Raw genomic sequence first — 26,212 nt, forward strand, 5'->3', positions numbered from 1 at the left:
TAAAAAAAAACAGGGGTTGGGCAAAATTGGGAGGCTTACAATTGTTGTGGGGGTCATCGATCACTTATATAAATAGTGAGGTGTGGAGCAGCATGTAAGAGCGGTGGGATGGCAAATTGACCACACATACATGATATATATAATACAAAACTCTGATTCTCTCCCCACTACTGTCAACTAATGAGTGGTCACAGTGATAAAAATGACACAATATTCAGCAGGTTGTCAAAATCGGGATTCATTTATACTGGCTTGAGTAACAGAAACGGAGAAATTTCAGCCCAAGGCAGGAAAACACCGTGACAAAGCAGATAAACAGATAGGAAAAACCACTCAGCCCTCTTGAATAAGAATGAGGCTTGTGTTCACAGTAGCCTGTTCATCCATTTGAAGAAAAAGTCTAATTTTCTGGCAGAGGAGCAGACTGATTGAGCTGTCATTCATGCAAATCAAGGCAGCACAGTTCAATTCCTGTTGTCTGTGTTGCTTTGTATCCAGAGTTTTTCTCAAGTGCTATGAGAGGAGTGTGTTTCCTTCATTTGTGATTCCATTGTCTGATTCCAACACTAGTTTCAAGCCTTTTCCCATTCACTTGTCTGGGTCCAGTGATGATGAAGGATATGTCGCTCAGCTCTCAAAAAAAATCAAACACTGGTATTAAATCTAATGTGCGTTGTAGAAAAAAAAAAAAACAGATGAAGTTGTCTATTTGAAGGTGCATCGTTTGAGTTCAAACAGCACCTTGGATGGTCTGACAAGGAATAAAACACTCCCCTGCATTACGTACGACATGCTTTACCTAAAACCACATACAAACCAAAAAAGCTCCTTGTTTTAAAAAACAATATCCCAGTTGTTCAGCATGTTCCTGCAGACCAAAGGTGTTGGGTCTACATCAGCATGTAAGTCTGAACATACAAAAACCTCAGTGGTGGCTGATTGGTTCACTGGGGTTCCACCGTCTCCTCGTCACCCCATAGTCTCAGGAAGCAGAGGTTCATCTTAGCCACAGCCAAGGAGGCCGTACAACAAATCTTGCTTAGGTGGCACAAGTCAAGTGTTGATGAGCTGGATCGCTCACCGGCGTGCTCAGACGGCAAACTCGGATCCGCTGCGGCGACCGTGGCTCAGCAGCAACACGCGCCGCAGACGCAGGCCCGTGAACGGGTTGCACCATAGCAAAGAGGGCGGCCCCCCGAACACGGCTTTCATTCCGTCCCATCTCACGTGGCGCTCCCATGTGGGCTTCTCGTTTTTAAGACGTTCAATCTCCTGCAAAACATTGAAAACTGTGAATAAAAGATGTCTCATACTGATACAATACTGTTCAAAAGTTTGGGGTCACTTAGAAATGTCCTTATTTTTGAATCAATATAATGAATATACCATTAAATGAATCAGAAATACCATCTATACATTGTTAATGTGGTAAACGGCTATTCTAGCTGTACACGTCTGTTTTTTAATGGAATACGTACATAGGTGTATAGAGGCCCATTTCCAGCAACCATCTCTCCAGTGTTCTAATGATACATTGTGTTTGCTAATCGCGTTAGAAGGCTGTTGGATGATTAGAAAAACCTTGTGCAATGATGTTCTTTGACAAAAGCAAAGTTATTATTTTGAATAAAAATCATTATTTCTAATCTTGCCAATGTGTTTCTATTTCTTTTGCAACTGTTTTGATGAATAAAAGTGGGAGTTTTAATGGAAAATACAAACAAATTGTATCGGTGACCCCAAACTTTTGAACGGTAGTGTATAGTGTATGTGAATGACTGCAATATTGTTTGATAAAATATGAAATGAAACCGATGCATGCATTCATTCACTCTCATCACCGCACACGCGCACACACACACTTTGCTGAAAAAAGAAAGGCCGGTAAGGCACTGTTGATACTGACCGTCTCGTCATTGCAGATGGAGTGGATTTGCGTACCAAACATTACGGCCGTGAAAGTGAGGAAAAGGATGGCTTCAAGACAGAGGAAGATCAGGAGCAGCACAGACACTCCTGGAGAGAATTCACTGCACTCTGTTGACAGAAAAAGTGCAAGAACAGCTTTTATTTTATGCTGAACAACTGAAATATGAACTTCATTTTAAAAGAGGACATTTTTTTGGTAATAGGCCACACAGAAACACAATGAAAATGAAGTCCAATTGAGTTGTATGGGCCCTCATTTCTGTCTGGCTCATGCTATAATCCTGCACATCGCCTAAGAATAAGATGTAATTCTAATGCAATTAGATTTAATTTAAATGGAGAACTGCATCTACCCATAAGAAAAAATAAAAATAAACTCTGTATAGCCTGGATTACTTGATTGGGAACTATTTCCATGTTCAGTCAGAGAAGAGTACCAAGAATTAAATATCATCTGGACTTCTACAGAGAGATCCACAAAGGAAACAGGGAAAGATCAATTGCAGCTCTGTGATGCTCGTGCTGCACAAACCTAACCTGACCTGTGCGGAGCAGCTTTTCTTACAGGAGGATGGGAATCAGTCACTTTCATGAGTAAACTTATTTCTAACAACTACAACAACTACATTTCTATCACACATTCCCAAACTCTTGCAGTTAGCTAGGCCTTACCGTTCCACTGTACTTTAACACAGCTGAAGAAATGCATTGCACTAAGGCCCAGGGCATGGGCAGAAATCATGGCTATGTACATCTGTGGAGAGACAAACGGAAAAAGAGGAGATACTGAGAAATACAGCAGTGACAGAGAAAAGTACTGTGGTAGCACAGACTTCAGTCATTGTATTTTTTAAACTACCTTTCTATGTATGCCTTGTACAGCTCAGCTGTGTGCAATAGCTTAATATTTGCACAAAAGGTTCCTGTGGATGTACATTAAGTTATAAACAGTGCTATTATTTTCATAAGAGTAGAGGAAGCTATTTAATTTAGACCAGTGTATAAACTGCACCTGGGTATTTTAAACTTGAAATACAAGTGAAACATGTATATTTTTAATCCTTTAAACAAATAAAGTCCATTGACATCCGTGTACTCACAGTGAAAAGAACAAAGAATCTCTGATTCTTTTCTCCCACACAGTTATTGACCCAGGGACAGTGATGATCCATCTTCCGGATGCATCTTTTACAAATACTGCAGGCAGGAGAGAGAACACGTTAGTGCATAACACACTGGCTCACTGTACTGACATTTACGCAAACACATTCTGGTTTTTTTATTCAAACACATTTGGGCTGCTAAAAGGTATGGTATGCTTGATTACATTTTGTAATTTATTTGCCAGTAAACTTGGCGACAACAGCTATAATATAAGCCTCGCGTCTGTTTCCCACCGCAGGGTGTGTGGGCTGTATAGATAAATTACGTAGCTTCACTCTCGTAAATAGCACAACGAACACAACACAGGAAAATAAAGTGCAATAAGGGAGGACATCCAGCATTCCGTGTTATGTCTGTTTATAACGAGAAGAAAACAACTTTGTTTCAGATAAGGCTGCAGGTTCCACAGAGACAACCCCAACACAAGGTTGCCAAAAACTGGGACGGTATGGATAAGTCCCTTTGGTACTGTACTATAGAAAACTCAAATAAATACAAGACATAACGACATGAACTCGGTGGAAACGGGGCTTTACAGACCTGCAATGATGTGCCCTCTCCGGCTTGATACTGCAGCACTTTGGGCACTTGTAGATGACCTCACCAGGCTTCAGCTGCAAGCTCTCCATGTACTCCTTGGTTGCGTTTCCCTTCGGAACTGCCCCCTGAGACAAGCAATTTAGAAACCGTTTTTTACTTTTCTATGTTTGTGGAAAAAACTGTTTTGAACTAAAGCACTGTAGCCTGGCAACCACCAACACAGCAAGACGACTGCTCAACATTAAATGGACAAATAAAATTAAGACCTTTAAGGATTCAGTTAAACCCGTAATGATCACAGACATGTGCACCACCCTTCTGTGTACTATTATGGGCTTTGACGTGGAGCAACAGTTAATGCTGGGCTGTTGGGTGAGACAGCACCATGTGGAGATGTGCAGACATGTACAGTAGTTTGAGTTTGAACAGCGAGTGTGAGTTATCGCTGCAGCTGCATCACCAACAACATTGTTCAGAAAGTAACAATGCAGAATAATCTCTCTGGGACTCAATTACTGACTGCCTGGAAAAATCATACGGGGTCATATCAAGCTCCTGGTGGAAGAAACTGAAAACTTAGAAAAAAATAACCTCTGAACTAGGGCTGTAATCAACCAAAGAAACTCTTGGTCGACTAAAGCCCTGAAATTTCGACCAAAGATCGACTAATCGACGGGGGGTACTTTGCGGGTGCGGCTCTTTTATTTTGAAAATAAAAGGTACTTTGAGGGTGCGGCTCTTTTATTTTGAAAAGACCCGCAGCTGCGGCTGAAGTTCAACAGAGTCTGACGGCTCTGACAGCGTTTTGCATTACGTTCATCTGCGCAATACCATAGCCCGTGATATCAGAAAATAACTAGTAATATCAGCACAATAACTGTTGAGGAATACAGAGCGAGACTGAACAGCGCAGCGCAGCTTTGCGGCTGAGACACAAACAGACCGCTGGACGCTGCCGCTGTTACGAGCGGGTGCGCCTGCAATTATAAAACCAATCAACCATTATTAGACTAAAACATTGAAATATGCTAATAATTCTGATATGTTCATACTCAAAACGGACGGAGCAACCTTAGCTTAGCGTTTTTAAATGATATGTCATGTTTGTAGTAGAGCTGTGAAAAGTAAACTGTTGCTTGCTAAGTTTGTGTTCCACTTTTTTACCGTCATCTACTTTTGAAAAATGCTGCCACACTGCTGATGTCTTTGACATGGATGTGACAGGAGGACTGACTGTAGCCTAAAATGAAAAGCTCAAAATTCACATCTAATTAATGGCAACGCTAATCTGTCTGTCTCTCATAAGCCACTGGGCGACAACAACCCACTGGGCTGGACTAAACCAAAGTAGTGGAAAACAAGGGGGGTGTTCTCTGAAGACAGGCTGTTACCTGTGAAGCACGGTTGCTGTAAAACCCCCCTATTAGCATGTGGTACTTTCCTCCTAATGAAATTCACTATAAAAAAAAAAAAAATTAAAAAAATGTAGAAGACCAATCACAATTTTGGTGGAGCCCGAGCATGTAGACCAATTAGTCGACCAGTCGACTTTGACTTTACAGCCCTACTCTGAACACTCAAAATGCTTATTGTGAGACATATATGCAATGGGCGCAATAGCATTTACAGTGAAAAGGCTGCTTTGTTTTCTTAAACGTCCTTACCGGGTCGCTCAACATAGTGCGCATATGTGAGGCCAATGCGAGCACAGCCAGGGAGTTGAAGGTGGCCCCGTTCAGCAGGGAGTACCAGAAGTTCTTGGCGGGAAGCAGCATGACAAAGTTGACCACAAACTCAGCGTATAGCACCAGGAACCAGGTCATGCCGGCACACACCATACCGCAGCTGTCCTGGATGAACCACAGGGTGCGATTGCCCGCCGTGTGCCCCGCGTGGGGACTGCCAACCATCACGCCGGCCGCCAGGCTTCCCGTCTCCACATCTGCACCTGGCGGCAGCAGTGGGTGGTGCTGCTCCATGTCTCGCAGTCGGTGATTCGAAGACTGCATCCTGCTCTAGAGACAGGAGAAATGAAGGGAAAATTAGTCCATCTCCCAAGAATAAAAAAAGGACAAGATATACAGATAATTATTTCCATAATACCCATACTTTTGTTATTATCTAAATTTGGAAAGACATATAAGCCTGCAGAATAATGTCTACAGAGGGGAACTGAGTGCAGAAAGACAAAGTTAGAGAGGATCTTAATGACATATAATTAAAAAAGGACACAATGATGAACATGACAATTAATGTCTCAAAGCCTTGAACAGACAACCAATAATTCAACTAACATTAGCATCCTCGTGTTACTCTGGAGGGGTAGAACATGTACAAGCAAATGTGATTCGACAAACATGGTCCTCATTCACACCTGGACGTGAACAGCATTAAAATGTGCCATCTCTTGCGACCACTTGCACGCCATTGTCCGTTTGTTGGGATGAAATTGTGATTTTAGACTGACTGACTGACTGTACAGATGTGTCTGCAGTCCATTTATCTTTGGGAGTGACAGGTAGAGAGAGAAAACTATCAAGAGGAGCCAGAGTGATGCAAGCTTTTGTCACACTGCTGTAATATGAAATAAGAGTTCAACAATTACGCAAAAACGTATCAAATGGATGAAGAAATGTCTCAAAACCAACTATGATCTTGTGACGGGATCTAACATCCAATTCCCCATTGAACCATGCAGTTGTTTTTACAGAAAGTGTCATTTGAGGTTTAGCCTTTTGTATTCAAGTCAAGGTCACAAGAAAACTATGTCCACGGTTCGGGATAAATCAATGGCCACCCCAGCCAGCGCTCTCTTCAGGAAACTGATCCTGCAGCTGCATGAGGGATACAGGCTAATAATAATCTGTAGACCCAGTTATCTGCTGCTGGCAGGCTTCACTGTGACTCAGTGAGACAAAGCAACACAAATATAAAACAATATTCACACTTTTAAGGACATGAATCATGTGATACATCTCCCCTTAATTTGGTGAGAACAAGTGTATTTTCTCACTATAAACTTAGCAAGCGGATCTATATTAAGATCCACGTTTCCAACATCCTTTCATGCTTTGTGTATGGTGTATGCCTGTCAGGGATCCCCCCCACCGCCGCCTCATACACCCATCACAGTGAAATTACACTGGAAAAAACAACCCAACACAAAACAAGATTCTCAAACCTAACAGAGGGACTATTTTGTTGACGAATGTTAAGTATGAAAATCTGAAACAGAACCTTGCTTCTAATTCTAACAATTCCCACAACAGTCGCCAACACCACTAACCTCTTTGACCGCCTACACAAGAATAACACCCACCACTACTCTTGTGTCTGAGACTGTGGCGCAGCCATAAAGATAGAGTTGAGAGCTCAACTGTCAAAGGAGAGCGAGAAAGAGAGACATCACAATTTTAGTTAATAACACGATGGAGCAGGAAGTATTTCAATGAATGCAGGGATGCAATTCCTATTTTAAGAAGTTGTCATTTTGAGATTTGGCAAAGAGATTTTCACCCATTCCCTTTATGGACCAAACAGATAATTGATCAAAAAAATATCAATGGTATCAGTCAATAAAATAATGGAATGATTTATTGAGAATGATAATGACAATAAGTCGAGGTCTCAATTGAAAGATGGAAGTAGGGCTGAGCAATTTTATAGAAATATCCAATTGCGATGTGGATTTGCGATATGAAAGGGAATGGTAATGTTTACATAATTATTCTAATTTTCATTTGAATAACATGTTAAAAACGTTAACTGTGCGATATTTGTGCAGATCTGCATGAAACAAATCTGTTTTCTTCAGTCTGTAGAAGAAGACATGCATCGGTCAGGACAATATTTCATCTAAAATTTCAGAAATACTGAACCTCCTGCGAGAGGGCCACATTGCAATTCTGATTTAAGTCCTAGATGGAAGCACGGTGGATTTTCTTTTTAAAGTTGCATTATGTAATAAATCTAAAGCAACTGGCCGTAAAATCCTCCAAATAAGTCACAGATGCTCAGGAATAATGTTCATATAACATACTGAACTCACCAACAAACAGTACAGCCAAAATATTCTCATTAAAATTTTTTTTTGCAGACTGCAAATCATGTTTATGTTTTGAAATCATGTTTTGGCATGTGGCGCCACCTACCGCCATCTACCAGTCATTGCAGTCGGTAGAGTCTCAGCTGCCCAGCAACCACAGGTTGTAAGTTACGTCTGAGCTACAATGGCGGAGAAAACGAAACCTAAAAGACCTCGGTATTTTGAATTTGAGTGTAGTAACTGTTGTTGGCCACAGTCTTTCATATGGTCGCCTTTAACATTTTATTTCATTTCAATAAAATAAATAAATGATTACCATTGTTTCTTAAGAGGGCAGAAAACTGCTCTCAGCTAATTTAAGAGATCAATTTCTCTGAGGTCAATAAAGGCAGGTCCATTAAAGCCACGGCAGCTGCTTCTCCAGCTGTCTGCGCTGAAGTGTCAGAGGGCACAACACAACATCCACCCACACCTCCCTTCTTCTCCTCTCTCTCCTCTAACACACACACACACACACACACACACACACACACACACACACACACACACACACACACACACACACACACACACAGTCATTTATTCTGCTCAATTCACTGTGCTGGGTGACTCCACTGCAGAGTCACCACTTACTAGCCTCCTTCACAGTGAAATTAGCAGCTATACCCATGATTCATAAGCTCAGGTGAACCCACTTAAAAATGGCAGTCAACATCATACCCATTGCCAGTGGGTGTTCTGCCCTATGGTGTTTTTGTTTCACCCTGACTGTGACATCACGAGCACGCTGGAAACAAAACGAATCCACAACAATATTACGACGGTTATGATTTAGCATCTTTTACATCTTCAGCGAGCAATGTCCAAACAAAAGATCGCCACACACATTCATGGCTAACAGCTAAGAGACAAATGTGCGACATAGCTTGACACAGGAATTTGTATCCCTGCCAGAAATGATGCAGATAAGAAAGAAAAGAAAGACATTTTCATTCACCTGCATCTTGCCATTAATGGAGCCTTCTGATAAAAACCTGTTTGTGTTGCAGAGTTGTGAATGCCGATTAAACACGTTCACATCAGTGAATCACTCTGAAGGAAACAGATTTCTATTTATGAGGTGATTTAATGTTTCACAGTCACATTGCCAATGGCCAACATTGTGTATTTCATTCAGAAAATACTAACAAAACAAACTTGAGTATGAATACTCAGTATGACTCAGAATACCTCAGTATGACTTTGACTTTAGGAATAAAGTCATAAAGTCAAAGTCAAAGTCATACTGAGGAAACCGAATCAATGACAAAAGAGTCTAAGTGTACCAATATAATATCAAAAGGTAAACTCACTCACCTCTCTCCAAATTCAATGAAACATTTTTTTTCCACCAATGATGTAGTTATTTATTCCCCTTTCATCATCTGTCCTTGAAGGCTTTTTTTTTTTTTCATTTCTGTAGACAAATGACAGCTCTATACTTTCATCTCATTCATATCATTTATTTTCAAACAAGTACTAAAATACAATGTAAAGGTCAGAAATTGTAATTGCTAACATTGCCAACATGAAAAGTTTGGAGTACTAAAACAGCACAATTTCAAAGTTCAGTTCAGTTTGAAATAAAATAAAAACGTTCATTTACAGAACTTCTGTTTCGTGCAGCTACCACCAAAAATGTTGTCCAGTGATTTGATTTGTAAAAATTCAACATATATATTTTAAGGAGGTCTATACTCGGACTCAATCAATAACTGAATTATTTACATATTTATCTTTATTCTGAATAACAGCTGATATAACCATTTTCGAGAGAATTCATGTGTAGATAGTTGACCAACTAATGGTCACTATTAACTCACTATTAACTGACTCATTGTGGGTTCCTGCTAGCATAACACGGCTGAGGTGGACATGGGAAACGTGCTACGAGCTAGACAGTCAAACACCATGTATTCTTCCAACTGAATGTGATGCACTTTAGCTGATTGTTGTATTACCAACTTTACAAATGGGTGTTGTGTGTGTGTGGCGAGAGAGGGAGCGTCAGTTGTGTGTTGTGTTAACAATAAGAAGCTACACAAAACAAAACAACACTAACGTGAAATGTTCTATGCCTGCTGGAAGAAATAAATGCCCAGAGTCCTCCTGATTAAGTGTGTAGGAGTGTTCGTATGTTCAATAGACGCTTGTAAAAGTAATGCCCAATTTATACTCCTGCGTTAAGTGCTTAAGGTTACGCAGAGCCCTCTATGTCGACGGAGAGCCTCTGCGTCTTTTCCGGCTGCACAAAATATTTTTAAGTGTCCATCACTCCGTCAAGGGACAACGTAGACGGCAAGGGCTGCGATTGGTCCTCAGGACAGGCTGAGCTAACGCTGCTCTGTGCCGGCCACAGTGCGCACTGCGCATCCACAGAGGCGGAGCTGATCACAGCCGACAACGTCACTGCCAAACTATAAATACATCATATCTTAATACACACACCACATGTTTAGACTCTAAATGGCTAATTTCTCGCCTCAAATGATCTTAAAACTGCGTTCTGGGACACAGAAAAATGAGAAACGGCTACTGGTTCAATGTTATTCCGCTGCGACAACAACAACAGTCTTTCTCTCTCGGACGCCATTGCTCACTGTAGCTAAAAGCACAACAACCTTGCGTGGCGACCCCTACTATTCGGGTGGGAAATTGCAGTGCGTATCCGTCACCACGACGGAGAAGGCTCGAGGGGTCTCCGTGGTTACGCAGTTGGATAACGCATTACGCAGTCGGAGAAGTATAATGTGGCCTTAAGAGTGTTAGCTCGAGGTAGCTACAGCTCCTCTGCCCTGGATAGTCTCCATTGTGTCTCTGTGTGAGGCTCCTGCTGCCTTTGTGTGTGTATATTTGACAGTTGAGAAACACAGATCTCAGGTTTGGAAAAAGTGAAAATTCTTCATAGACAAACCGATGAATGTGCCCAGTACTGTGAGCCCCAGTATTTCATAATTTAGGGCATTAAGACCAGGAAAGCCCTGAGGGACTCGGTTCAATTGGGTGGAGAATGATTGGACAATTGGACACCTTTATTGGGTTTGTTTCACTGCACTTTTGTAAGTGGACCAAACTGCCTGGACAATGTCACACAGTTAAGACAACTGCTGGTTTGGGCTCATTGACCGAAAACAGAAATACCCTTCAGTCGCCATGTTCACCACAAAAACAAACAATGGAGCAACACCAAATTCATGGAGTCTTTTGGTTTCTGTTTTTACTTTGGTGTTCAAACCTAATTGTTTTTCACAAGAAGCTGCCCAGTATGAGCAGCAGGCGAAGCAGCAGGCGAAGCAGCGTGCTATCCTCACTTCCTCTCTTTGGAACACTGGATTTGCATTTCACACACCAGGGTTCCCTTGCAAGTGAACCCGAGACCAACGTTTTCAAGCGGACCAGAGTGTGCTTGTTTGGTCTGCAAAAGAGTTCAGATGAGCTTGGACTGTCTGAGGAAATTAACTCTGGTCCGTTTAAAGTCAAAGACAAAACAGCTCTGGTGCGAAAGTGCCTTCAGCCCCAGGGCCCATTAAGTACCAGGTTTTTGTACCCATTTCTAGACACAACTGAGTGACTGAGTGGAGTGGATCCATATATTTGATATTAGATCAGGGCATCCATAATTTAAAAACATTTCCAAAACATTCACAAAACAACAAACCTTTTCCAGGTCTGGAAAACAGATTTTGTAATTTCAAAACCTTTCCAGAACGTGGGAAACTCACATAATATATGTACTGTACATATACGGATAAACTACAAAACATGCAGCCGGGTTGACTACTAAAGTAAATGCCCTGCGTTCGTGCCTTACTACTCAGCTGAAACCAGTTGGAATGTCACTCTTCAAGCTTTCGCTCAGAAGAGCAAATGACACCAAGTTTACTGTTCGAGTTGAGTTATGACCTACCTAATAGCTTTGCTCTTCACAATAGCATGATGTTTTGTAAACCTCCTGGACCAGCACTGAGGATGGAATACTAATGCAGACTGACATGTAGGTTATCACCTGAAAAAGACACATGGGTTTCAACAACTTTAGATTACTACACATAAACTCAAGACGCCAGGTAATTTAATTAAAAATTAAAAATTACTCAAATGCAGTCTAATACACCTCTATAGCTAAACCCTCTGAAACTAATAAATAGCATTGGAAAATACAGTTGATTGAACGACCATTATAAATATTAAACAAAAAGAGGGTACAGCAGCAATATTGCATTCGACAGTCAGGTTTTTTTTACTTACAAACCCGGAAAATAAGCATAAGAATGGACAGTCGTTCAATTACCGCACATTACCACATTGTGTATAATGGTGTTCCCCTCAGGCTGAATAAGACTGCGTGTTGTGTTGCAAATGTTCCTCATTTCACTCCAAGAAAACGCGCCATCATGCTGGCTGCTAATAGAAATGTGATGATCCTGCAAGAATCGTCTACAAATAGTCTCTCTACTCTAATTAATTTTGTCTTTTTTAGTGACTATGCAGGCCACTGAAATAGAGTAGTGACACTGATGTTCTGCATCTACGGAGGTAAGTGACAAATACACTATCTATTGATTGTGATTGCTTTTTTCCCTTTATGAAGCCAAACTAACTGCACTGATGCCGTCGGCTGCAGCAGGGAAGGAATATCGCCCTCCCTATAATATATGTGCACAATATTGTAATTAATTGATGATTAATTGACTACTAAATTAATTGTTAAATTTGATTAATCTGTTTGAGGGTTCTTTCATTATTACAACAACTTCCCGGATTGTTTCAGCTTTATTTTCTGGTTTCTTTGCTCCATAAAACAAACTAGGTTTGTGGACAAAACAAGCCATTTGAGAACATCATCATTTCCAGGTTTGGAAAAACACTGATCAAAATTTTGTTGACACATTATGGACCAAATGATTACTTGATTAATCGAGACAATACTCGACAGATTACTTGATTATGAAAACAATCGTTAGTTGTAGCTCTACGCAATATACAAAGACTGAACTGAGATAAATGTAGATTGTTCCTTTGCTGTGGTTTTGTTTGACCAATTGTTGTTTTTGCAGTTTTTTCTTAATTTCTCTTAATGAAATGCACTCATGTCTCATGTCATGACTTGATGGGCAGAGAAATGAGAAAATAACTGGTAGGACAGGTGTAATGAGAGACAATGTATGTTTACATTTATTTAACACTAAGCATATCGAAATATATCGCAGGTCATATCGTCATCACAATATTCATCAACGTTATTGCATATTGCAAATGCTCCTAATACAGCACACATTATTATAATAATACAGTAATTGCATTGTAAGTGTGCTATATTTGTATTATTATGAAATAGCAGCAGCAGATAATACAGTCAATTTAAATAGTCTAAACCTTACACCCAATCAAAAGAAACCACCCCAACAGATTAGTAAAATTAAGATTAGAGCTTTCACTAACAATGACCCCATGAATCACGAACGCCCTCTCGTTCCTAAATTGCCATCTGTCTCCATGTGAGGCTCGTTCCCTGACCTCACCGACCCACAGCAAGTGGGTGAGAACCAGACCTGGGTCTTCCTCCCCGCTGCAATGATAACTGTTAAGGTCGTGACTGACGCTGGACACACACACACACACACACACACACACACACACACACATACACACACACACAAACAAACGGACACGCACACACGCACACGTACGCACGCACAGACACAGAGCAGCCTGTCAGCCCAACGCAACACTTTCAGTCGATCTGGACGATGATAAATCTCGCTTTCTCACTAGCCCTTTACGGAAGCTAACAGGTCTGCTCACATGCTAGCACTGCACGCGAGCGACGAATGGAGAGTAAATAAAAAAAGATAAGCCCGTGACAGACGAACTACATACCTTAGTGTTCTTTATTTATTGTGTTGCGGTCTTCTTTGTTCAACATTATGATGTCAAGTTTCGGCAAAAAACCTCAGCTCCGTTACCGCAGCAGCAACGGCAACACATCGCTCTAATGGACAGCGGCCACTAACGAGGGCGCTTCCGGGGTTGGTTTCGGGTTTCTCCGGTAGTGTTCGTGACTGTTCGGGAAAAATAATGTTTTGTGAAACACTGCCACCTCTTGGACAATCCCCCACTTACACTCACAAAGAAATGCGAGAATGTAATATAATAGAATTATTAGCAGAATGATTTCCACTGGTCAGAAAGGTCCAGCATTAATAGTTAATGTATAGCTCTATATTGTATTGGGCCTACAAAATGCATATAGCTATGTCTGGATGTATGATGTATGTATGCAGGGCCGGCCCAAGCCTCCATGGGGCCCTTAGCAAAATTTGATTTGGGGGCCCTCTGTTACTGCCAATAATAATGATTATTGATCATTCACACACCTACTATACTTAAGGTATTCTACTTATTCTACTCGGGCACAAATACAAATACACTCGTAAAACTAAATGTGAGAACTTTTTGTTGCATGGAAGCAGACATCAGATTTGCAGATTTACAGAAAAAACTTTCAATTAATATTTGGCAAAATCAGCAACTCCCCATGCTGGCGACACAGAGAATCAATACATAAAGCCAAAAGATTTATAAATAAAATTTTAAGATATTAGGGACTGAAAATCTAAATATGTGCACTATCTTTGGGGGGGATTCAAAATACACTCCTGTAATACAAGGATTTGACTTTTATTTGCAAAAAACCCAGCATTAAATAAAATAAACAAATAAATATCAAACACATACTGAAAGGGGAAATAAGTAGTTTATAGTGCCATCTTGAGGAGAGGCTGAAATTTACAACAAAGACCTGCTGCTCTGCTCACCCCCTCCCTTCCCTGAGCGCTACGGTATCCGCAGCCGGTCAAATGTCGTCCTCGTCATTTGTCAGCAGATGAGGTTCGTGAGGCGAGGGAGAGGGCGAGCTACCGCGGCCGTAGAAGACAAAGCGGAGAGAGTGGAGGCGGGACTTCCGCTACAAGTAAAGAGACGCTTGTTTTGTTCTCTCGGGTTTGTCCTTACAGGCTCCGGTAGAAACATGGCGTCTTGCTGCTAACAGTGGCTATGCAACCGCGGTCCGCGGTCATGTTATTTTACATGACTTTTTGAAACACTACGAAAATGAAACAAAAACTATTATACAGCGACTAGACAATGCAGGAGCACATAATATGTATAAAAAAGTGGATTTTGGGTTATATAAACCCATAAATACCACACATTGTACCTTTAAATAATAACGTAAATCAACAAAGGCACCCGGAACAAGGTAATAAAAATGGTTTATAAATAAAATATAAAGTTAAATAATCACATCTGACAAATACGTAAAAACTGTGAAAAGGCTTTGGTAAAAATGGGGAGAAAAATTCTAAATAAACTACAGCAATCTGCCGGCCCTGTGTGTATGTTAGCTTCCAATAATTTAAATCTAAACTGTTTCTTCCTGTGTATGCAAATAATAACTACAATTTATAGTGCACTTGCGGTTACATAAATACACCTTTTAAACAGCATACACTGTTTTATGTCTGGAAGTCCACCATGCATCACTGTTAAACTAAAGCAAACATGAATTTGGACAATGCCCTAAGCCCAAATATGTAAAGGTGCCAAATGTAAGAATGTGGCCAAAAACGGTTACTACCGAGGTCTTTTAGGTTTCGTTTTCTGATGTAACTGGCAACTTGTGGTTGCTCGGCAGCTGAGACTCTACTGACTGCAATGATTGGTAGACGGCGGTAGGTGGCGCCACATGCCAAAACATGATTTCAAAACATAAACATGATTTGCAGTCTGCAAAATATTTTTTTTTTAATGCAAATATTTTGGCCATACTGTTGTTGTTGGTGAGTTCAGTTTGTTATATGAACATTATTCCTGAGTCTCTGTGACATATTAGGAGGATTTTATGGCCAGTTGCTTTAGATTTATTACATAATGCACCTTTAAGTGGACCTGAATTTTTAGTGGTCACTTGAGTTGAAGGTTCCTTCCTGTAGCACCTTGTCTCCAGCAGAGAGCAGCAGGACCTGGCAGCACTTTTGACTATCACGTGTTTCTCAAGAGAGGATTACAGAGTCAAGACAAAGCAGCTTGGCCCTTCCCTGCCCTGTGTCTGCAGCTGCGCAGTGAAAGCTCAGGGACTCTGGCCTCTCCTGCTCTAGTTCAGAGACAGTATCAGCTGTCTGTTTGAAAGCCAGGGAGAGAGAGAGAGGGAAAAAAAACACACCCTGCAATCCTCTAAAGCAGCTTAAAGGCTGAATCAGGGGGACTGAAGCCATTTCCAGAACTCACACACTCTCTTTCTCTCCATTATGGCTGGATGAGCATCTGACTGCCAAAGGAGCAACAACATGTAAACTGTCTGTCTGCATCTTTCTTCAGCCCATCCATACCTGATGTAGCCTCAACCCCCAAACACGAAAAAGCATTAGAGACTGCAAATACCATCTGAGACAAGCCGAGTTATTTAATTTGATAGCTTGATGTAATCAGGACACTTGCGTCCAATTAAATAATGAATGCTAAGTGCTCATGTAAAAAAATAAAAAATAAATCTCCCGCTGGGGGCCTTGGATTCTCAAGCGTATTATTATTTTTCAAGCATTCCCCAATCACACTTTGTGGACGTGCTGAGGTTTGCAGTGAAATGAAGCAAAGAGGAAAAGAGAGTGTTTCAGAGACACTGTGTGACGCAACTGTGGTTGGTTTGTATTTGTGTTAAGTGGAATAAAAGGAGAGAGAAAAATACAGAAATCTGTCTGTGGATTGAGGCTGTATTATTTCCCACCGGCCTGGGAACAAAGCCACAGCTGGGCCATCCCACTTGTTGGCAATTTCCCAAGTAGATCTAAATAATGTGTTTTATAAGATTTTATGGGTGTTTAAAACTGTTTTAGTATTGCCTCACTCATTAAAACCTGAGCAAAACACGTCCTTATCCTGGTGTGATGTAGCATTATTTGATATTTGCTATGAATATATAAATACAACATGCAAATGGTGCAGTAATATTACTGGCAAGAAGGTGTAGCCTCATTTGCCTAATGTTATAAAGACACATTACACAATGAAGCTATGATTAGAAAGATAGATTTAAAGAAGATAAGCTGAAGAACAAAGGTAGGTGCAGCCAAGAAGGTATTAGCATTATGGTGTTCGGCCAATTTGTGCAGGAAAGCACAAACAAACAGCAGTTTTATGGACTTTGTGCAGAAAAAGTTGGAGCTCTGTCCAAAGGGAACATAGATAACAAGGTTATAAAACCCAGGTGTTGGACTTAATAACATCTCATTTAATTGATTTAGACTTACAATGAAACAACAGTGATTTATAGCTTGGCTATGAGGGCTTTGCTTCTCAATTAGTAAGCTCTGCATCTTCAAACATAGCCTGGCTAGTGGCTACTCCTATTAGCTACCTTGTTAAAAAAGAAGCTAAACTGCCATGCAAGTGGTATAGTAAATTACAGTATGGACTGATGATCTGTCCAGGGTGTACCCCTGAGACCCTCATCTGGAGGATAACATGGTAGAAGATGGATGGATGGATGGAAGAATCCAACTATACAATTTCTTGGGGGGTATTTTCCCTCTAAAGCTCAGTTGTGTTGAACCTGTCATGATTCATTCATCATTCACATTTCCACAAGATCTTCTGTAGTTTTCCTTCTGCTCCGTGTTTTCTCTTTCTCTGCAGGAGGCGGGGTTGACCTACTTCCAGAGGACGCTGGTGATTGACTCCACCTGGTGGCTCCACCCTCACCTGCTCCTGATCAGCGATCAACGGAGGCTCCAGTGGATTCCGCCTTCCCGGAACATGTCCAGCATGTCCGCCTGGTGCTCCAGCGTTTACTGGAGAATAGACTGTTCGTTATGGCAGAGAAGTGTGCCTTCCACGCCCAGTCGGTCCCATTCCTGGGCTTCATCGTGGAGCAAGGCAGCCTCTCCCCCGATCCTTCCAAGATTTCAGCAGTGAAGGAGTGGCCAACGCCGACGACCCAGAAGCAACCCCAATGCTTCCTTGGTTTCGATAACTTCTATCGCCGCTTCATCAAAAATTACAGTCGAATTGCTGAACCACTGACGAAACTTCCCTCTCCCAAACAGACTTTCCTTTGGTCCGAGGAATCCGAGGGGGCGTCACTGGTTGGAGGGAACCGCCCAACCCTTCATAGTCTGGACGGATCATAAGAACCTGGCGTACCTACAAGATGCGAAGAGACTCAACTCCAGGCCGGCTCGGTGGGCCCTGTTCCTCGGGCAATTCAACTTCTCCCTGACTTTCCACCCTGGCACGCGGAACGTCAAGCCCGACGCCCTCTCTCGGCTCTATTCACCTGACCCCCCGAGTCAAGGTGAATAATCGCCTGTTTGTTCCCGAGGCCATGTACTCTGAGGTGCTACAGTGGGGTCACTCCTCGAAGGTCGCCTGTCACCTGGGAGCCACTCGCACCCTCAAGTTCCTCAGGCAGCGGTTTTGGTGGCCCACCATGCTTCAGGACTCTGCGACCTTCGTCTCTGCTTGTCCCATCTGCACCCGCGGGAAATCGTCTAACCGCCGACCGGCGGGACTCCTGAACCCCCTCTCCATACCCCATCTGCCTTGGTCCCACATCGCAGTCGACTTCGTCACTAGCCTCCCTCCTTCTGATGGCAACACCACGGTTCTCACGGTTGTCAACAGGTTCTCCAAGGCGGTCCATTACGTCCCCCTCTCCAAACTGCCCTCCGCCACGGAGACTGGTGAGCTGCTCGTCCAACAGGTCTTCCGCCTCCACGGCTTTCCGGCAGACATCGTCTCCGACCGAGGACCGCCAGTTTTCTTCCCAAGTTTGGAAAGCGTTCTACTCGGCTCTGGGGGCCACAGCCAGTCTCTCCTCGGGGTACCACCCTCAGTCCAACGGCCAGACAGAAAGATCCAACCAGAGTATGGAGGTCGCTCTGCGTTGCGTCACCGCCCGCCTCCCTTCTGCCTGGAGCTCATTCCTCCCTTGGATTGAGTACGCCCACAACTCCCTCACATATGCTTCCACCGGAGTATCCCCTTTCATGGCCTCCCTGGGTTATTAACCTCTGTTATTCAACTTCCAGGAGAAGGAGGTGGAGGTGGCGGTGCCATCGGTCCGTGCCATCGATCCATGCCAATCTCCAGAGGACGCTGGTGATTGACTCCACCTGGCGGCTCCACCCTCACCTGCTCCTGATCAGCGATCAGGAGGACTCTTAAGGCGGAGTCGTCCCACTCACCAGCGTCAGTCTGTTGTTTCACCTCAGCCGGTAAAGTCCTAACTTACCTCACTACTAGAAACTCTTTGACTCCTGTAGAATACTCACGATACGCGTCTTCAGTTTACCACGTCTCCTGCCACTCGAGAGACACGGAGGCTCCAGTGGATTCTGCCTTCCCCAGGGATCACTTCCGCCTGACTCGTCTGGTTTCATCATCTCCAGCGGAGCTGCCGCTACTCTCCCTCATTCACCTCGTCTTCTCCTGTCAAAGGCGCTGCTTCCTCCTGACATTCTCCAACTTCTCCTGAGAGTCTGCACCTGCTGCGCTCCAGCGTTCGCCTTGTCTCTCCTGCCTAGGCGCTGCCTCTGTCTGACGTTCTCCAACTTCGCTTGGAAACTCTGCACCAACTTCACCATGCCGAGTGAGTCCGTTCCTCTGGGGACACCTGCGTGAACTGTTTGCCACTCCTTCGTCGCCCAGCTGCAGTCCGTGTATTCACTCGTACTTACTTCCCTACGTCCGGTGTTAGCTTCCTGTACACTCAGGCTAATAAACTCATTTTACTTACCTTCTGTTGTCCTGTTCTGCATTCGAGTCCTCCCTTTAAATCTCTAGTAATTTCCCATAAAGGAAACGTAACAGAACCCGGCCTGAACTACTCTGATTGATTTGTGTGATAGCATAGGTCATAAGGATGCAATGGTTGGAATTATATGGGATAATTACACATGGAATGTGATTTTGTCAATCTTGAAGATTATACCACTGAATACTTAACCATATAAAGCCCAAACCATTAAAGAATTGTCAGAAAAATCTGGACCTGAAACCTTTATTGGTCCTTCTGAACAAACAAACAAACAAAAAATTAAAATACCAATTTCCATACAGGAGTTTTAATTTGATTCATATTTGATACAGTGTGTCACAATGCTCAAAGATTCTTTTTTTCTTCTACAAAAAATACACAAACAAATCCAACAAAAACAATGCAGCAATGGAACGGGCAGGGTGGACGTCTGGAAGACATAACATTTCAGTTATTTTTACTCAATTTGCGGTTCACAACCTTTTTACTTTGAGTGATGGTTGACTTGAAAACAGTTGTTATGACAAAGATGCACCCTGCATTTCTCACAGTACACATGGGCAAAGTGGCCTACACAGTGCTTGCATCTCTGTCGGGTTTCCCGTACATTTATACTCTGGTTTTATAATCAGGTTTTTCAGGGAAACAATTGTCACACTGCTCATGTGGAGGGCTCAAAAACTCATGTATCACATATGATACGTTTGGCATCATAAGGTTAACACATGATATCTAGACATCCCTATAGATATGACTATTTTTTTTATCTTTGTTATTAGAAAAAGGATAGAAATAGAAATGTAATTATGAATGTAGCCATTGAGTCCAACCATCACATGACCCCATGCTCTTTAAGGTCTAATTCTGTTAATGCACACTCGCACACACTAACCACGCTGTGGTGGTTGTACACAACCATCTGTCTGCTCTGTAAACAAAAGAAAGAGAAAAAAAAATCCCAAACTGTCCCTCAACCACAAACGTGACAGAAAATCGGAGCTGACATTTTACCGTTTTGACCTTTGGGACTCTCGCCGTCAGCGGTATGAAGAGTGACAGAGACCCAAGCCATGATGGAATGGCCTCTAACCTTGCACAGGCTTATCCTACGCCTCGCATATGCAAATCCAACCTAGAAGCCTTTTACAGCGGATTTTCTCAGAAGGACAATCTGTTGGCTGTGCTAAACCTGCAAGAGGGAAACAGACAAGGACCAGGACCTCTCCCCTCCTCCTGTGTATGTTTGGTAACAGAGTGCACCTAACAAAACTCCTAACTGGTGAACGATGACCTTTACCAAAATTAGATTACATCCAGATTATGGCGGCTAAAGTATATATATCTATGTATGTTACATTTCCACCTAAATATAGCCTATTCACTACACTTGTTGGCTCTCTGGAGTTTATCTTGATGTGACAGTAAGAGGTAAGCCGTGACCTAACAGATGCCACCGATCATTTTGGCTCATCTCAGTTTAAGTGTACTATATACTGCAACACACCAAAGAGGCTTTAAATGCCATTCGGATTTCAGTTTGTAGTCCATTCTCTCTCTGACTCTTGGCTGAGTAAATGCAGGTCCACTCATAAGAACCCACACAGGTGTGACGAGATCTTTAAATGTTCAGAGAGGTTATTTATACACCTTGATTTTAACTCATGAAGTCCCTAAGTGACACTACCTGAGCATCCAGGTGACTGGTCATGTGATTTAGGGTTTCCATAACAACATTTTTATGTGACACAATTCGGTACATTTAAGAGTATTTTGCCTTTTGGGACTAAATATAAGATTCATGCCATTTAAAAAAAATAAATAAAAAATTCACCAGGTGCTTACTAATATATGTAAGTAGCATACTAGCTGTTTATTAGTAATCATTAAGCATGTATTAACACCTTATTCTAACTCTATTACATGAATTAAGATTTTTCCTACATAAGGTGTTAATAAGTGCTTAATATTTACTAATAAAGGGCTAGTATGCTACTTATATGCATGTTAGTAAGCACCTAGTTAATGCTGATTATGTGTTCCATAATCCAAAGTGTTACCAAATTGTCATACATAACATGTTCCTCGTTACATGATGTAACCGCCTGATATGAAACAAATCAGTTTAATATTGTTGTGACATAATAAAGGCAACATCAATCCTTAAAATTGTCACAAAAAACCTAATGTGACGAACCTTAGTGATTCTATTATATTGACCTTGGATAAGCGGTAGAAGATGGGTGGATGGATATTGTTTTGTTTCATTCAAATCATAAAGGCAAATATAATAATCATAAATAAAATACCTTAGGAATGTCTATCAGTAATAAAATAAGCATCTTTATACAGAAGAGGACACAAGGGATATGGCAAGATGGAGGTACTGTAGGTGATCCGCTGTGAAGGTAGCTCAGATGAAGACCTAGAAGGCCCTGGCTTAGCTGGGTGTCAGCTTGAAGATTAGAAACCCCTTGTGCCAAGAGAGAAAAAGGATCTTTTGATGCCAGGGTGTAGAAAGATAAATGCACGACCATTGTGAAGTGGTATTGTAGCAACAGATGTGTTACCCTGATCGTATCCTACTGTGCGGTTGACCTTCAAGACCAAGCTCGACGCTGGAACGAATCAGACAAAAACATTTGTGGAAGTCGGCTGGACACACATTGTAGTACAGGAGTAGTACAGCACATTGACCTCCTCGATTCATGTGTTTCAAGGTACAAAAACACAATTAGTTCAGGGACCTTGTTAACACATGGCTAATCGACCACAGTTAAACTCAGTACTATGCTTACATTATGTTTTATTTAGTCTATTAATCCTGCCAGTTAACTAGACAGACACTAATAAAACTGTGTACCAGCAACTCACAAAAGTGTTTTTGATTTGGTGTAGTTTGATTTGCATGTAGCTGTGTGCCTGCAAAAAGGGACAAATGTGGATTTTTTTTTTAACTGCATCTGTAAGATGGCAAAAGGTGCAGATATATACACACACACTACTGTACACTAATGCTCCTCTCTCAACTCTCTATTAAAAGGCGAGCTTAGCTTACCTTAAAAGCCCTTACATAAACTTTGTATTGATTGTGGAAAATGTGATGCAGCACCCGGTGAGGGAGGTGGTAGGTGGTATAGCATTAGGTTTGTGTTACGATAAGGATAAAGGGGGGCCATACCAGAAATGCATTATGTCACTGACAAGTTCCCACAAAGACATTTTGATGAGAACGTGTGTGTATGTATGTGTGTATGTGCAAGTTAAGGTTGAATGGCGCGCTCCTCTTTAGTTTGGACCTTCATGAAGTTGCGGCATGACTCACCCCACTGCTGCATGCTGTGCTGTGTAAGAGACCACACAGTGGATGAGGTCCATCAATAATTCAACAAAGACAGACTTCCTCTTTCTCTGGTTCTCCCCCCCCCCCCCCCCCTCTTTCCCCAGTGCTCTGCTTCTCTTTCTAAATGACTGAATCTTTCTCATACTCCTGCAAACACCGTCGCTCCCTCTGTTCTCCCTGTACCACCCCTCCAAAAACCACTTTAAACAAGCTAAAAAAAAATAACTTTTAAATCTAAATCTGGGGCCCAGTCAAGTAATATTTGGCTTTTCATTTATTTATTATTTCTCTATACCTGTAACAAGACATCAAGTCAGCTTTTGTGAGTTTTTTTTCCCAGTCCTTTTTAGTGAATGTTATAAAACAAGATCAATTTCTGTGCAGGCATTTGGTATCAGCACCAAACCCAGAACCAAACAGTGTGGGCCTTATCTAGAAGGGAAGAGGCAATGTAAGCGTAAAGTGCAGTCATTGAAGGAGCTCTTAAAGCAGAATGTTGCAAGTCTGGTGGATTTTTCCCTTTTTCTCTGTGGAGCTCCCCCTACAGTTTCATACAGATTTTGACACCATCAACATCCATCCATCGCTTGTCAACGCTTTATCCGCACTGTTGTAAAAACTCACGGCTGACACTCCCCCCTCCTTTCGCCTCTCATGGCCATGTGCATTTGTTTTCAACAGAGCCAATAAACACAAGCCATGCAGCCATGTCTATGCCAGTTGGTGTCCATTTTGGATGCATCTGTATTTTTCAATTTTCGCCATTGGGAAAAAGGCCTCTCGCTCGGTCAGACAGTCATTACCCCTTACTCACTACTGTGAGAGAAAATTCTAATCCTCAGTCGACTTTAAATTTAATTACTAACATATTCTATTCAATATTAAAATCCATAACATAAGACACAAACTAGGCGCCTTTAAAGGTTCCCTCAGATACCAAAGCGCCAGGCATCTGGACTGGGCACACCATCTCCAGGCTGTTGTGGAAATTATCTGCTGCTGGTAAAGAATGAAATAGAGAACTTCTGCCGGCCGACAATTTTTTTTTTATGTTCGTTGTAAGGAAAAAGGTCAATCTTCACAGGAGTGATCCTAGTCAAAGAGTCTTCCTTTCCAGGCAGTGTTTTCACACCTCTTTGTCTACTGTAGGTATCGGGGGAGCCGACTCCCTGCGGATGTTGTAGGAAGGTGTCATTTCAGACTAGACACAATGCACGATATACAATACACAATACACAATACACAATACGCAAAGGGACCTGGTATTCTGTGTTGGACAAGTATAGGGTGATGGGCAGTTGTAGCTCTGAGACAGAGAAATTGTATTTACCATTTACAAGGCTTACTAACTATATGTATCAGACCTGACCATTGTCTCAGTTCTCCTCGGATCTGAGCTGTCGACAATAAAACCTTTTCAACTTAATTCATCACTGACTCCAGAGGTTCTATCATTGGTCATCTCAGCTGATCATCAAAAATCTCCGTAACAACTACCTCCAACAATGGTTTTCTCTGCTCCTTTCTCTCTGGCTCTGCCATGATGAATGGCTAAAATAATGCTTTCACTGCCTTGGTATAATAGGCGGTACCTGGTTAGGGCATGTAAATGTGTACAGTACCGTAAAGCAATCATGTTTCTCACTAGATCCAAGACTTTGCGAAACCGTCCGATACTGAGGACTTCGAAACAGCGGCCCTGATCTTGCAAGGCTGGTTTTCAGCTCACAATCTCCCTGCAACATCACACTGACTCTGAAACTGTTAAATTAGGGGGAGAAAATACTGCATAGTTCTGCTTTAACTGGGGTTATCTAAAGAGAACTGATGGGGGTGATAAGCGTTTCCTAATGAAAACATGAAAGTCTGCCTGCCCCTTTGACCATTATGTCACATCAGATGCATGTGAGTTTTAGTGTGATCCATTTCCTGCTTAAAACCATTGAGTCCACACGATGGAAATGGCTGAGACCTCCGTTTAAAGCCACATTAGTGGGCACTACACTCCTAATCCCAGGACCTTTAGGAACCTGCTAATCCAGATTACGGTATGCAGATCATTTAACAGCATCAAATGTCAACTCCCACTTGAAGTTATTTTTTCCTTTCCTTTGGTTTCCACTTTATTGTCATGTTTGCTCAAATAAAAAAGACTTACTTTCAAAAGACAACCAGGCTTCATCTAATCAGTCACATTTTTTTTTGCAATTAAACCAATTTCCTTTCACAAATTTGTCTGTTAACAAATATCGGTGACGCTGTACAGGATTAAATACAACATGAGAAATAATGAGCCTGACTTGGTGATGATTCATTACACATCAGTAACTGAATACCTTGTGAAGAAATAACTGAAGACTGCTTGCCAAGAGGTGAGCAGTTGCCGTGGAAACATCAAAACGGAAGCCAGATCTTAACAAGGCATCTGACTCAGCCCCAATATTTGCTTGAACGCTGACATCACATATGAAGTTTATGGTAGATGGAAGAGCAGAGGCATTAGGGTTAAAACACTGTGGAATTATAGCTCAAGTGTGTATAAATAAATCCTGATGTTAGAGCAGATGAAACACAACGTGGTCAGCTTTGTGCCTCAGTTCCTTGGGAGACCAGACCATTCAGTACATTAGCTTTATCCTGCAGATCATTAGGCCTCTTTGCTTCAATAATGCAAAAAGAGCAAACCACGCAGGCAAACACCGCACAGCTTTACTGTCACCTTAACACAGCAGGAGTCAACTGAGTAAACAACACATTATCCTACCAGTGCTCTATGTGTGTGTGTGTGTGTGTGTGTGTGTGTGTGTGTGTGCCCGTGAGTGTTTGCAGAAAGTGACATCCTGTGCGCAGGCAGGTGTTTATCTAATTGACATGCATATATATGCAAAACACAGATGAAATCAATGTGAGAGTTGCCACTCATGCACTTGCCCGACACATTTCACGACACATTTTAACAGGTACTGACAAATGAAATGACATCATTACCACCGATTCTCGCTGCCCTTCACTGGACAGTTGTCAGTTTTAGAAATTATTTTATGATTTTGAATGCTTGTTTTTTCAAGCTTTGAATGGTGAAGATCTTGACTATATTCATATTTCTTTATCTGCCAGAGATCCTCCAGAAGGGCCTTACTTTACATTATACATACGTATATTAAAAGTGGACAACAAAGTTCCCAATGAGACAAACATAGATGTTAAAGGCATGGGATATCTGAGTGGACACCAGCGTGATTGACAGGTGGTATCATCCAATAGGAGCCTGGTTGCAGGAGGAGTATGTAAATTTCCAGTTGCAAAACCTCACTATGGCATCAAATATCTCAGGCTTCAA

The 26,212-nt window shown here is 42.0% G+C and overlaps 1 protein-coding gene across 1 annotated transcript; it reads right to left on the reverse strand.

Moving 5' to 3' along the window:
- Positions 1-930: 930 nt before the first annotated feature.
- Positions 931-11,725, reverse strand: zdhhc7 (zDHHC palmitoyltransferase 7). The gene is made up of 7 exons (XM_083900370.1): positions 11,625-11,725; positions 5,298-5,648; positions 3,634-3,758; positions 3,030-3,126; positions 2,602-2,683; positions 1,907-2,037; positions 931-1,272 (listed from the first exon to the last, which is right to left on the reverse strand). The coding sequence occupies exons 2-7, from the start codon at positions 5,640-5,642 to the stop codon at positions 1,090-1,092; spliced, it is 963 nt and encodes a 320-aa protein (XP_083756496.1). The 5' UTR covers positions 5,643-5,648; positions 11,625-11,725; the 3' UTR covers positions 931-1,089.
- Between the last annotated feature and the right edge of the window lie 14,487 nt (positions 11,726-26,212).

Source organism: Microchirus variegatus (assembly GCF_963457635.1).
Source record: "Microchirus variegatus genome assembly, chromosome: 14".
Classification (NCBI taxonomy): Eukaryota; Metazoa; Chordata; class Actinopteri; order Pleuronectiformes; family Soleidae; genus Microchirus; species Microchirus variegatus.

What these genes read in the sequence shown, in the direction of transcription:
- zdhhc7 (XM_083900370.1), bottom strand. Translation starts at nt 5,642, where the DNA reads ATGCAGTCTTCGAATCACCGACTGCGAGACATGGAGCAGCACCACCCA. An exon ending in GAGAGGGCACATCATTGCAG is followed by an intron (nt 3,127 to 3,633) that starts GTCTGTAAAGCC and finishes TCCTGCCTGCAG; the next exon opens with TATTTGTAAAAGATGCATCC. An exon ending in GATTCTTTGTTCTTTTCACT is followed by an intron (nt 2,684 to 3,029) that starts GTGAGTACACGG and finishes GTCTCTCCACAG; the next exon opens with ATGTACATAGCCATGATTTC.